General features: G+C 41.4%; 1 protein-coding gene across 1 annotated transcript in view; it reads left to right on the top strand.

Moving 5' to 3' along the window:
- NPLOC4 (NPL4 homolog, ubiquitin recognition factor) overlaps positions 1–15,093 on the top strand; it is an 81,270-nt gene that overhangs the window by 37,749 nt on the left and 28,428 nt on the right. Inside the window, exon 12 of the mRNA XM_088474479.1 lies at positions 4,967–5,127. Within this exon, the coding sequence (XP_088330605.1) occupies positions 4,967–5,127 (161 nt within the window). The remainder of the gene's footprint in view (positions 1–4,966; positions 5,128–15,093) is intronic.

Below are 15,093 nucleotides of genomic sequence, written 5' to 3'. Positions count from 1 at the left end.
AAACTCTCTTCCCAAGATTCTAGATCTAATACAGGAGTTCGGAAGTGTATCTGAATTCAAGGTTAACCTTTCTAAATCGGGGGGCATGTACCTTGTCCTAGGGGTAACACAGCCAACTTGGAGCCGACAACTCCCGCTCACATGGGCTAAATCCCAAGCAGAGATTGATCAGGAGATTAAGGAGAACCCTTTGCTCTGGTCAGTGTATCGCTTGTGGCACTTATTGAGACGTAAAGCTAATTTTAATAAATATAAGTCTTTATTATTCAACTTCCTGGGTAATGAGGCATTCCAAAATGGGGAGGGAGCTTTTCCATTCTCAATTCTATGGCGGGAGGGACTCGGAAACATTGGCGGAGTAGTGGATTCTTCTACTAAAAAGCTAAAATGTATTGAAGAGGCCAAACAAACCTTTCCTGTCCTTCAGCGCTTTCCACTAGCATACTTTCAGATGCAACACTATTAACTCAGTTGTTGGAGGGTTTTCAGAGCTGGTCTGGTCGAATACACTGGATTGCATGTTGGGATCCCTGCCTGCCTCTAGAAAAGCCATATCTGCACAATATTCTTTCCTGCTTTCTTCGTTAGAACACTCTACTACTCGTTCAGTAGTACGACAGTGGCTCACGGACTTCCCATTGCTTAACTGTCCTATATTGCTAAACAATTAACTTTCTTCATGTCATCTACTTCCCTTAATACAATCCCAGGAAATGTTTATCAATGTATTTTATAGAGCAGATTATTCGCCCCACAGGCAATACCTGTCAGGCATGTCTGCTTCCCATGAGTGTCATTGCTGTCGTACTACTGAAGCAGATCTTTCTCATTGTTTTTTGGGCATGTCCTTTAAAACGACGATTTTGGATCAAAGTTAGAAATTTCTCAATGGAACATTTGCTGTTCACTGCGGAATCGGCGATTTTTGGAATTCTCCTAGAGAATCAGAGGGTCTCCAGAGGTTGTAAAAAGCTCTTGCTGCAAATAGTACAGCAGCGCGCATATCTATTCTACAAGACTAGATCCTTCCTCTCTCGCTTTCTTTAAATTTATTTAAAAGAAAGATACACCATGTTTTCCAAATGGACTTGTTAGAGACGACCTTAGACAAAGAAAAATTGCTTTAAAAATTCTTTGAGTCTTGGGAAAGTTATATTTCTATCCTCCCAGCAGATTTTCAGGATCGAATTAGACATTCCCTTAAAAATACAGAATGGTACGAAACCAGACTCTTGTTGGGTGATCCTCCCATAATACTGCATAGTTAATTCCTTGATACCTTATTCAATTTTGGTCTTTGGCTCCACCCGACTCCGCTAAGGGGATGCAGTCAGGATACCGGTGGAGGAATAGCGTCCTTAGCGGAGGCTTTTATCCCGACATGGGACTAAAGATAGGCATCGAAATCCCGACATCTGTCATTAGCCCCACTACGGAATCCCGACACCTGGCATACCGAACGAAGGTATGCAGGGTGTCTTAGCTTCTAGCTGTGCGGGGGGAGGGTTAAGTTTAGGCACCCAACGGGAGGGTTAGGGTAGGGGAAGGGGGGGTTAGCCTTAGGCACCACTAGGGGGGGAGTTTGGATTAGGCACCCCCCTGCGGGAGTGTTAGGTTTAGGGTGTGGGGAGAGCGGGTTAGGTTTAGGCTCTAACGGGGGGGAGGTTAGGGTTAGGCACCCCTAAGGGAGGATGCCAACCTATTATGTTGCTATATGTATAATGATTTGTAATTTTGGTTGTGGTAGTTTGGTAGAGGGAAGGGTTAGGGTACTTACCTTCAGCTGTCGGGGTTTTCACCCGCCAGGCTGCCGCTGTCGATATTTGAGCCTTCGGCATTACATACCGATGCCCCGCTGAGGGCCCTATAAGGATATAGACTTAAAAGCTGTTATTGTATTTGATATATACTCACTGATGGTTCTGGACTTATTTGCCATATGCATGGCCACATTTATGTAACTTATTATGTATTACTGTGTATGATTACGAACATGTATATGTTTATCCAAATTTGCTCTTGTATATTTTGACATATCATGCTCGATGTTTGTAAGTTGATGTGATGCCTAAATAAAAACTGATTTTAAAAAAGTGATTGGACACTGACAGCAAATAGATCAACGATATTTTATTGACTTCAGTACATTGTATGTCCATTTATTGCAAAAACATGTTGGAGCAGGGAGGTTATTATATTCAGAACTATTTAAATATGTATTTGGCATGTATAAAATTTATAAAGTTAGATATAAACAGCTCAAATGGTGGCCAATGGTCATGACCATAACACAATTCAGTTTTGTATCTGAAATATTCAAGTGAACTTAATGGTAACTGATTTAATTTACAAACTTGGAACTCACACACATTTACTAGCTCAAGTATGAAACTCATTAAATATAAACATTATTTATTAATATGTAATTATAGAAACCAAATGATAATTGTATAGCGTGCCCTTATTTTTTTAATATCATGATTCATGTTATAAGTAAATTGCAATTCAGGAGAAACATGAATGAAGAGAAGAAATATTGATGGAAAGAAGGATTAAAGTAGAGAAAACAAACTCTTATCTTTGGTTACACAGGTCTCAAGCATATCATCTAACAATAGTGACTCATGAGTTACTAGAGCATTGGACCACATGTAGGCTACAGGAGGAGATCCGGTGCAAGCTCTCTAATATACTAGTATTTTGGACGAGTGCTAGTTATTGTGTCTGGCTATTGAAGGGTTTTTATCGTTGTCATCTTGCTTCTCATCTCTATTTCTTTGTCTCATTACTCTGCTCCTCCTTCTCCCTGTATCTCATTCCTTTTCCACTCACCCCCTCTCCCCTGTCTCTCATATCAGTCTCCCTACCTCCCCGTGTGTTCCCCCTGTCAGTAATTCTCATCTCTTTCCCCAATATCCTCCCTGGGGGAGGGGGGCACATAGGTGACACTGTTAGGACATAGCTGCTCCCTATTATCAGCACCTGGAGGGGCGAAGGGGGACAGTCCTAACATTGCCAGGGGGAGAAGACAGAAGTCCAGCTGTGAGGTTGATTCAGAGTTGGGAGCAAAGCACAAAAAGAGCAAGTAACTTTGCACCTTGGCATAACCAAGACGCACTGCAGGTGTGGCAGATTTAAAATGTGCAAAAAGATTTACATTTGCGAGGGTTGTGTTCAAACTCAAATCTAAATTGCAGTGTAATAAAGCTGTCCATCATTTGTGGGCTACATGCAAAAGCAGACCGTATTAACCCTGCATGCAAAAATAATGTATTCGCACCCCTTTCATTGCAACATTGCTTGTCCAGATGCAAAATTACTTGCTCTTTTGCTTTCCTCCCAACTCAGAATCAGCCCTTTTGACTGCAATTCTGCCATCCAGTAAGAGCTGTGAGGGAAGGGAGGGGGATGGGCTACCATGCAGCTGGAAACATCTATAAGGAGATTATATAATAGATAATGTATGTATTAACATTAATATAGTGTATACATATTTGCATATAATGAAATATCTTGGGAATAGGACCCCAATATACACACAGAATGCATTTATGTGTTATATACACACAGCCTCAAGGTCATTTTATACAATATTTTTAATAATTTTGTGGCTCAAGTAAAGTTTGTGTACAGAAATTAAATTAATTTATGTTTCATATACACCTTATACACACAGCCTGAATTTCATTTTATACAATATTTTTTAATAATTTGTGCCTTAGACAAAGTTTGTGTACATTGAGCCATCAAAAATCAAAGGTTTCATTATCTCAGTCATGCCAAAATGATTCCGTATTTCGGAATTTGGATATGGGAGACTCAACCTGTAGTATGTTTTTACAATGTAGGAGGACAACAGCCCCCAAAGACACCCCATGGAAACCTGAGAACATACAAATTTCACTTTGATTGGGCCCTAGTTGAAAGAGGAACCAGTGCTATGAGGTTGCAGTGCTGACCACTTTGCCATTGTGCTGTCCAATACAGCCTTTTTAGACTACAGAAGCATTATTTATCACTGAGAGACCTGTGAGATTTTTTTTATTTTAGATGTCCTGCAGTGTGGATGTTCTCATGCATTGGGCAACATGCAGTTGTGTCCATTATTACCCCTGTAATGGCTGTCCTGTGTGTACACAGTGGGCCTGATTCAGAGCTGGACGCTCTGACCAGAGCGCTCGCTCTGAATCAGTGCCCTCCTACCTAAAAATGGAGCGGCCTCCTGGCCGCTCGCATAGCTGTGGCTGACCACCCACAGCATATGCGAGCGGCCAAAAAGATGGTCGCGATGGTCAAGACCATCGCGACCATCGGGCTTGCGACGAGACCCTGCGGTAGGGTCTCGGTGACCACAAGCCCTGGAGTGATTTTGGCTCTATCAGAGCCAAAATCACTCCCACTGACATCACTAGTGATGTCAGTGGGGCCGGACCCAGACGGTAGGCTTTCCCATGGGAACGCCTCCGTCTGGCAGCCACGCCCCTGGCATGCCCACCAAAGGGGGCGTGCTGTCAGTCACCATCGGCAGCATGCCCCCTTTGGTGCGACACCCGGAGCGACAGCTTGGCTGTCGCTGTCTGGGTCTCGCGCATGCGCACGACGGAGCTCCCTCCGTCGTGCGAATGCGCATTGGGGTAACATCGACCCGCTTGCGAGCGTCCTGCGCTCGCGAGCGGGTCTGAATGACCCCCAGTGTCCCATAAAATGTAAATAAAGTTATGACGATTGTATTTATCCAGGCAATTCCCTAATTTTGTCTAATACCTTCTTTCTTTGAGTTTATCTGAATTTGAAGCTGCAAAAGTGAATGGACTGTACAACGAAGTAATAATAATTGTATTTAAATGGCAGACCTCTCCAGTACATAATGGAGGCTTAGAGACATCACCTGTACAGTCCCTTAAAACTTTCCCTATCCGATATGTCTTTTGTATCTATTCATACCTCTCTTGTTTTTCTGCCTTAGGAGGGCCAGATAACCAGGTGCACTTCGAGGGTTACCAAGTGTCCAATCAGTGTATGGCACTTGTACGAGACGAGTGCCTCTTGCCCTGTAAAGATGCTCCAGAGCTCGGCTATGCCAAAGAGTCCAGCAGTGAGCAATATGTCCCTGATGTCTTTTATAAGGTCAGTGCTACGTCTAACAGTCTCCCATTAAGTTGGTTTAGTAGTTAATGTACAGCTGAAATATTCAGTCTTGCCATAACTTTCCGTAACAGGTGGCACAAATATTTGTAATACTTATATGTAACTTTATTGAATTCTCAAGATCTTGTGAGAATATGGGAGGGGACACAGTAGATAAGAGGGTTGAGGAGTGAATAGCAACTCTGATTTAAATAACAGGATTATTATACTTACATTGACTCCTTTTCTCTAAATCCACCCAGGGGCACTGAACACTGGGCCATGGCGATACAGAGCTTCCATTAGGACTTTAGCACTTTAAATTAAATTTCTTTTAAGCTCTTCCCTATTCTATAGTCCCATTCTGCATAATACTATGTTATTTTTCAGACCAAGGGGGAGATTTAATAAAGCTTGGAGAGATAAAATTGTGAGAATTATTAAAGTACCAACCAAGCAGCTCCTAACTGTCATTTTTCAAAAACAGCCTGTACATTGACAATTAGGAGCTGATTAGTTGGTGCTTTCTTTCTCACAATTTTATCCATCTCCAAGCTTTATTAAATCTCCTCCCAAGCCACCCAGGGCCAAACCAGAAAAAAAAAATCTAGGATAGAGAAACATTCCTCCCCCCCCCCCCCCAGTGAAAAATAATTTAACATCTGTAAACATTATGCAATCGGTGTGCCCCATTCAGAGATAAGTATTTGACAGAAGTATAAAAATCCAATTTTCTCATTCATCAGATCACCAGAGGGACACTGGACCATGGGGACGTTCTAAATCTCCCAATGCTGATATGTATGCCCATAAGCTAGCAGTGTATAGCACCTTCCAGCTAAAACTGGCAGCCTTGGATGCAAAGACATTGAACCTTGCAGGAATTCTTTTCCTCTAACTTCAGTGAGAGACACTGTAACTTAGGTGGATATAGAGGCTCAGTCAGAATTTTATCACTCACAATAAAATCAGTGTAATGCACTGTTAAAGCTCCTCCCCCTTCTAGATCACCAGCCTGCAGGGAACATGGTTATTTTCCTAACCAAGCCCCACAGGCTGGAATAGAGAGAGACAACACAAAGAGAGAGAGAACAATTTCCCCTGAAAACATTTAACATTGTTTAACAGCAACTAGAGAGTAAAGAAAAATCCTAATTTGTTTTTCATTCCATTGGGGACGTTATACCTTGGGGGACATACAAAGCTGCCCTTACAGGTGGGTACATTCAGATGTTGCAGTGCACCCTATATGGACAAAAGTATTTGGCCACTCCTGTTAATTATTGAATTGAAGTGTTTCAAACAGACCCGTTTCCACAGGTATATAAAATCAAGCACCTAGCCATGCAGTCTCCATTTGCAAACGGCTGCATGCAAGTCTCAGATCACCAAGTCCAATGCCAAGCGTCGGATGGAGTGGTGTAAAGCACACCGACACTTGACTGTGGAGTAGTGTATACGTGTTCTATGGAGTGACGGATCACGCTTCTCTGTTTGGTAGTCAGATAGGCGAGTCTGGGTTTAGCGGATTTCGGGAGAACGTTACCTGCCTGACTGCATTGTGCCAACTGTGAAGTTTGGTGGAGGAGGGATATCGGTATGGGACTGTTTTTCAGGGTTTGGGCTAGGCCCCTTAACTCTGGTGAAGGGCAATCTTAATGCTTCAGCATACCAAGATATTTTGGACTATGCTATGCTTCCAACTTTGTGGCAACAGTTTGGGAAGGCCCTTCTCTATTCCAACATGACTGTGCCCCAGTGCACAAAGCAAGGACTATAAAGACATGGTTTGATTAGTTTGGTGTGGAAGAACTTGACTGACCCGCACAGAGCTCTGACCTCAACCCCATTGAGCACCTGTGGAATGAACTGGAACGGAGATTGCGAGCGAGGCCTTCTCATCCAACATCAGTGCCTGACCTCCTAAATGCTCTACAGAATGAATGGGCACAAATTCCCAGACACTCTTGGAACAGCTTCCACTCCTCTTGGACTGCCTTGCAAGAAGAGTGGAAGCTGTTATAGCTGCAAAAGGGGGGCCAACTCATATTAAAGTATATGTATTTGAATGCAAAGTCATTACAGTCCCTGTTGGTGTAATGATCAGGCGTCCGAATACTTTTGTCCGGGTGCACAGTAGTTTATAGACCGGCGGACCAAATGCCCCCGGTCTATATCCCGACAGCAGAAGCCCGACAATGGACTTAAGATGGGCATCTAAATACCGACGCCTATCTTAATCCCGACGCTGGAATGCCGAATGACGCCGGACCGATCGAGGTAAGTCCGGCCATCCTTAGCACTTAGCCGTGAGAGGTTAGGTTTAGGCACTCTCGGGGGGACTTAGAGTTAGACACCCCCCCCCCCCCGGGAAGGGGAAGGGGGGGTTAGGTGCTGCTGGGGAGAGGTTAGAGTTAGGCACCCCCCCAGGAGGTTTAGGGTTAGGCACCCCTAAGGGACGGTTAGAGGGGGGAAGAAGGGTAGGGTTAGGGTACTTGCATGCTCTGTCGGGCTTCCGGCGTCGGCATTTCATCCCGTCGGCTTCATCCCAGGATTTCATACCCAAGCCCTTTTGTCCATATAGTGTGTGTGTGTAATCTATACAGTACTTGTCAAAAGTCTGAGCACACCCCCTAAAATCATCTATAATACTTTTTGTATATCCGGAAACTAATCCCAAACCCACCGTATATGAGTATTATATATTTAACTTCCCTAAGGGATATTTATGCTTCACAGGGGCAACATTTAAGTCTCATGGCTGGGTAATAAACTGCAGTTTGTTCTGAAGGAGAAAACAAGAAATGCAGCTGGCTCTCGAACAAATTTCAATCCTTCAGTGCATGAAACTGCTTTGGAGAATGGTTTCTTCCTTTGAAGTAGCACAGTTTGCCCACTTCAGATGAATGAGTTCCAACCCTCTCTTGGCGAGATGGTCGAGGTTCAACCCTGTGTTTGCATCCCAGATCTTTTGACTGTGCCTTTGGGCCCAGCTATTGCAGGTGTGGTAGCTATAAAAACAGATTTTCGACATAGGGAGTCCCTTCTTCAGCTGGGATTGGATCATGGTCACCACAGATGCCAACTTAAATCTCCTCAGCTCCAAGGCATATGGTTCCTGGAGTGGAAACAAGGCTCCCATCAACAATCTTGAGATACATAAACGCAACAGCAGTGGCTGTCATCAACCACTAAGGGGAACCAGGAGTCCTCTGTCCAGGATCATGTGCTGGGCAGAACGCCATGTCTCAGCCATCTTGGTAGTTTTTTTTTTTCCGGGGAATGAATTTGGGAAGACTACTTTCTTAGTCGACAGGCTAAGGATCCCTTCTTTAATCAGTACTTGACCTGGCTGGTTAAGTCATGGTCCTCTGTGCCAAGGAGCTTTATGAAGAGGTCATTCACACCAAGTTCAAAGTGTGGAATATGTATCTTATCTATGTGAGAAGAAGGTTCCCCCACAATTCTCTTTTCAAATCTGCATGCCGCCTATCATTACTAAACGCCTGGATACTGGGTTGCAATTTGCATCCCTGGTGTTGACCTTATCCATCTTTTTCCAGTGCAAGTGGAGTCTGCATATGAAGCACAATGGAATTTGGAATAAAAAAGCTGCGGCCGCTACATTGTAGCACTCCGTATACCTATTCAGGGACTCAGTCGCACACAGATATACAAGTGTCGCATATCAAAGTAATCGGCACAGTCGTCCTAGTCACGTAGCATTACGACATAGACGCATTTTCGCCCGACACTAGTAGAGTCTTATGGGACCTGGTAACGCAGAGAGGGGATTTTTGGCGCGACTGCAGTAAAGATGTGTAAGAACACATCTTTAGGCATAGTTATTGTGCTTTCCAATTGCTATACTGAATTAGTAGACCTAAGAAGAGGTAAAAAAGCAAGAAAGATGGAGGGCCCTGCTCGTGAGAGCTTGTATTCTAAAAGGAAATAAAACGGAGTTGAGGTATTGTGGAGATACAAGGTGATAAAGGTGCACAAGGGAAGAGCCAATCAGGCAGAGAACCCATAGGCTAGAATAAATGAGTTTTAAGCTGTAGATCAGTTGTTCTCAAGTTTTCCCAACATGTTTTGAGGATATCTGTCTTTGGAAGCAGGTGGGATAATTACTGACCCGGAAAAATAGATTAATCCACCTGTGCATGATTAAAGAAATCCGCAAAACATAGTGTTTGTGGTATTTAAATAAATGGAGTAGGAGAAATGGAGTCTCAAAAATGATTGAATAGAATGTGATACAAGAAGAAATAAAATCAAGGCTCAGAAATCTTCAGGATCAGTGTTAATGTTGCTTTACTAAAGAGAGGTTATGTAAGCAAAAATATACATACATAAGTATTTATATCTAACTGAAATGTGCATTTAAATATACAGAAAAAATATAGCTCTAAGATGTCAGTTTGTGTTATTCAGCTTAATTCTATATAAAGGGATCAAAATGAAGATTGAGTTGAGTGTATACCAAGCCTGTAAATTAAAATCATATGAAAAATATTCAAGGCGGAAGTTACGTGTTTAGATCTGTATAGGAGGAGTGTGGTTTCTAGTACCAGATTTTCGGCATACCATGAAAGCCAATTATACAGTATACTGTGGAAAAACTGCTCAAACATTTTCCACATTTTTTTCACTTTTATTTTCGTAGGATTCGCTGGACACTTCCTAGCTACGCAGTATTACATCTAGAATCAGGTTAGATCTAGCACATCTAGAATAGAGATTAGATGCTAGTTTGTTCCAGTGGGAGTAATTACTGGAAGCAGTGTGCCAGGAGGCAGGTCCAGGAGCAAAGTGGTATATCTGCCACTTGTTGATAAGGTGTACTACCTTTATCCAGGATGAGTTATGATGCCAAGGCTTCAGGGAACATGGCATGGAATGGAGTCCGAGTATAGTTTAAGTAATACAGGATTATGTTCTAGTATTGCTACTACTTTCGATGCTACATTCTCCCCTCTCTAACCACACGTCTCTTCCCATGTGAAAAGATACCTCTAAGTGATGTGGTTTTGTGATTTAATGTCATTTAAGCAGCTGATATTTAAAATCGATACAGGTATAGTTACAAGATATGTATATTACAAATATGTCTTTCCTATATAAATTCTTATCCCAATCCATCCAACAGCCAGCATTCTCCTACGGTCCAGGACATTTTTTTCTTTTTCATTTTTCACATCTGTTTCTGCCTCCCCTTCTTCCTTCTGTAGTTGTTGCCAATATCACGTCCTTCTTATCCTTAAAAATTCTCTGAACTTTCTCCAGGCTGATAAATTGGTCATGTTCGCTTTGAAAGCAACTCTGGCTCCTTCTCGTGCTCCCTTCCATCCTGTGTATCAGCATAGTATACATAACTGTCTGTGTCAGGCAGCCCAATATTTGTAGGCATCTCTTTTCCAGGTAGAAGAGCTGATCTGATCAGTGGCTCAGCTGCAGCCCATCTGTTCTGCCTGCTATCTGCAGCATGGTCACATGTACCATTCTATGTATTTAAAAGTGAATCACTGTTGCTTAATATTATTTGTTCTGGTATACCAACATCCAGCATATTCTTAAGCTGGCCACACACTAGACCAACTTATATCCAACCAACCAACTAGTTGATTGGTTGGAATGAAAATCTGGTAAGGTAAGAAAGCAAATGACAATCATCAATTTGCTCCCAAACGCTGGAAAATGGACAAAAACTGTTGTTTGAACAAATTGCTTAGATCAAACATTTAACAAACTTGTCTGACGACCATTTTCATCTGTTTTCTAGCATTTAGGAGCAATTTGCTGATCATCATTTACTCCCATACGTTACCAGATTTTCATTCCAACCAATCAACTAGTTGGATGGTTGGATGAAATTTGATCTAGTGTGTGGCCAGCTTTAGTCATTCTAAAGTGGGCCGGCTAGTTCCCAGTAGGTTGAAGAATTTTGGTTTCATTTGACAATGCACATGCTAAGCTGAACCCTAGCATCAATTAACAGGGACAGTTGTAACACCCAATGCACATTTCTATTGGCAAAGCAGTCAACCAGATGGGATGTAGTTATAATCCTGGTGGTCGGGATGCCGGCGCTCAGAATACCGGCGCCGGAATCCCGGTACCAGAATGCCGACCGCCGGCATCCCGATGGTAAATATCAGGGCTAGGGGGAGGGTTAGGTATAGGGAATAGGGGAAAGAGTCACTAGGGGAGGGGATAGGGTTAGGCTGCAAGGGGGAGGGGTTAAGATAATTACCCAGTTGAGTCAAGATTCTGACTGTCAGGATGCCACTGTCTGTTTTGTAATCACCGGGATCCTGTGCCCAACCCAACCAGAAATTTGCTTTATGATTTATAATTTGAACCACAAAGATGACAGTCAGAATCTGATTTGCTGAGATCTTGAACAATATAAGCACAAACCTATGAAGTGTACAGCTTTTAGGTTTCTCTCTTTCGCTGGTAAATGGAATTGGTGAAGCAAAGTAAACCACTAGTTTTTCGGTGCTGTAGTAATGCCTGGATCCTGTTGGGGGCATTTGTCACCTAACGTGTTTTGTCATACTTGATACAACCTATGACAATGTTAGTTGTCTAGCTATCACAAACAGTGCAGATGTTCAGCTTTATGCTAGGTAGATGGCTGTAATTAATATCTATCTGCTGTAGAAACGATCTAACTTAGTAGCTCACTTTGTCAATAAACATAACAATTTGTAACACAGATAAACAGCGGTATCCAATTCTAAGCAGTGAATTACCTCTGCTAATGGATCCCCTGGGGGCTATCCAATTAGCCCTGAAGTCCAGTCTGGCGCTGCCACTTATCGGGGTTTAATCCCCAAAAAGTTTAGTGTTTTCATCAGCACAATGGTGAAAACACACAGGTCCATGAACTTATCGATCCTATGTGTTTTTGGCCAAATTTTTATGGGGTGGTTTAAAATAAGGCAAAAATCAAGGATTATCTATGACAAATCCCCATTTTTCGCCCCCCAAAATATATCGGCGCTATTTGGATACCAAGGAAAGTGTAATTTAAGAAGCAACATAATTATACTATGTAACAATAATACCAGAGATATTTCAGAATTTACCTCAGCAGATAACCTAGCAATCTTGTAGAACAATGAAGGAACTTATCCTTGCACCACTATATTTTGCTACCTATTATTAAAATACAGATGAATGAATGCTTATTGTGGTCACATGCACAGATACACCAGTCTCTGCTGTGGAACTTTGCAGCTCCTTCAGGGTTACCTTTGGTCTCTGTGCTGCCTCTCTAATTTAATGCCCTCCTTGCCCGGTCTGAATTTTGGTGGGCAGCCCTCTCTTGGCAGGTTTGTTGTGGTACCATGTTCTTTCCATTTGATGATGATGGATTTGATAGTGCTCCGGGGGAATCATCAAATATTTGGATATTTTTTTATAACCCAACCCAGAATTGTACTTATCAACAACTTTGTCCCTGACTTGTTTGGAGAGCTTCATGGTGTGATGCTTCTTGCTTAGTGGTGTTGCAGCCTCTGGGGCCTTTCAGAAAAGGTGTGTTTATACTGACAGATCATGTGACACTTAGATTTCACACAAGTGGACTTCATTTCACTAATTATGTGACTTCTGAAGGTAATTGGATTCACCAGAACTTTTGAGGGGCATCATAGCAAAGGGGGTGATTATATATGCACATGCCAATTTTCAGAATTTTATTTATAAAGATTCTTTTTTATATATATTTTTCTCATTTCACTTGAAATCAGACTATTTTGTGCAGATCCATCACATAAAATTCAGATTAAAAAAATAAATAAATTAAAGGTTGTAATGTAACAAAAAAGGGAAAAAGCCATGGGGGTGAATACTTTTACAAGGCACTGTATGTATATGTGTGTATGTGTATATATATATATATATATATATATATATATATATATATATATAATCTATACAACAAGATTAATAGATGGCCCTACTTTGGTTGTAAAAGGCATAATGAGAGATATCAGAACCTACTAATACATCAATAGTGTGATATCCACTTCTAATGATTAGAGGTAGCACTGCCCTAAAGATTCATATTGAAAGAGAAATGGAGGCTATACAATCACACATCCAGTAACAGGCTAACATTTGATCGACCACCTGGAATGTTTGAACATCTGTCAATTAGAAATATGCAGTGGTACCAAATTGCAGCAAACTATAGTTTTAAATCACATTCTTTCTTTTGCACATCGTTATACCCTTTTTAGATTTCACTTAGCTTAAGAGGATATTTATATTTTAACGATGTTAATAAAGACTGAATATTTATCTTACATGGTCTCTAGTGCACTGCAAGTGTGTATAAGCTCACTTTGGTCTCTTATTTGGAATCTTATGTCTTATACTTATAGAGGTCAGCAGGAGCACCCCATTAGGATAACCTCTTGAATTATACAATTTGGGCCGAGACATAATATAGTAATATACATTAGAAAATATAACATAAGTTTGGAGTTTGTTTGGTGCAGGATTTTTCACTTTGTCCAGTTAATTAAGTATTGTCTGGTATAATTATAGATTTATTAAACTAAAATAAGGTTTCATTACTAAGGAACCACAACTCCTTTGTATGGAGTAGTTGTATCTACATGTCCTGTATTTGGAGATATATTGGTCAGAATTCCACAAATTAATGCTTCTTTAGCAAGGAGAATCTAAACTTTTGTTGGCTGGATGGTTAGTGTTCTTACAAATGCAATCATACAACTCCAGGTTATATTAATGTTGGTTAATAAAACAATAGTAGCATTGGTTGCACATCTTCCAATCCAAAAATACTTAGTGCTTAACAATTTTATAGCACCTAGTCATACCACCAAATATTGCCTGTATTTCAGTTAAAACAGATAGTGGAAAGGGCTTGGTCATGTCACAGTGGGGTTGTGTCCACACCCCGTGGGGCTATCTTGTGTTTCTGAAGTGCCATGTAGTCAGTTAGCACCCCACAACACAGCAATTCATTGCCATGCACATCAGTGGCAGATGTGTGGCACCAGTTCATCAACCGTTTTCTTTGCATAGCAGCACTGAACGAGACATATATGTCCCAACATTATGACAAAGGTGTTATCTGTTGCGATGGATGGACAGAGCACTCAAATTCGGAATGTACTGCCAAAAGTGGAACATTTGGGATGTATGCCTAGTCCTGCTTCATTACAGGTTGAGTCTCCCATATCCAAATATCCCGAAATACAGAATAATTTTGGCATGACTGAGATAATGAAACCTTTGATTTTTGATGGTTCAATGTACACAAACTTTGTCTAAGGCACAAATTATTAAACATATTGTATAACATTACATCCAGGCTGTGTGTATAAGGTGTATATGAAACATAAATTAATTTAATTTCTGTACACAAACTGCTTGAGCCACAAAATTATTGCAAATATTGTATAATATTACCTGCAGGCTGTGTGTATAAGGTGTATATAACACATAAATGCATTCTGTGTGTTTATCGAGGTCCCATTCCCAAGATATTTCATTATGATATGCAAATATTCCAAAATACGGAATATTCCGTTTACCAATATACCCCTAGTCCCAAGTATTTTGGATATGGGAGACTCAACCTGTAGTAATAATCATATGTGTTAACATTTGTAGAGTAACCTGAAAGTACTTTTCTGAATATTGTATTTTTGTGGCTGGAAGAACCCTTCATTCTTGCACTTTTGTGACACTACTCATATGCTGGCGCAGGCACTGGCGCACTGATGCTTGTGGGTCTGATTCACGACGGTACGCAATATTGCATACGCATGCAGTTCAACTGCAATAGTATGCTAATCCATTGCTATCACAATGCAAACTCAGCACTACATAAGGACGCCCAGTTTACAAATCTGTAATATTTAGCAGAATAGCGAAACCATCGGTACAATCGAGTACCACCGCATCCTCACGTATACTTGC

This window comes from Taudactylus pleione, unplaced genomic scaffold (assembly GCF_031769625.1).
Source record: "Taudactylus pleione unplaced genomic scaffold, aTauple2 ptg000016l, whole genome shotgun sequence".
NCBI lineage: Eukaryota > Metazoa > Chordata > Amphibia > Anura > Myobatrachidae > Taudactylus > Taudactylus pleione.
This window is presented reverse-complemented; position numbering and strand designations above follow the sequence as displayed.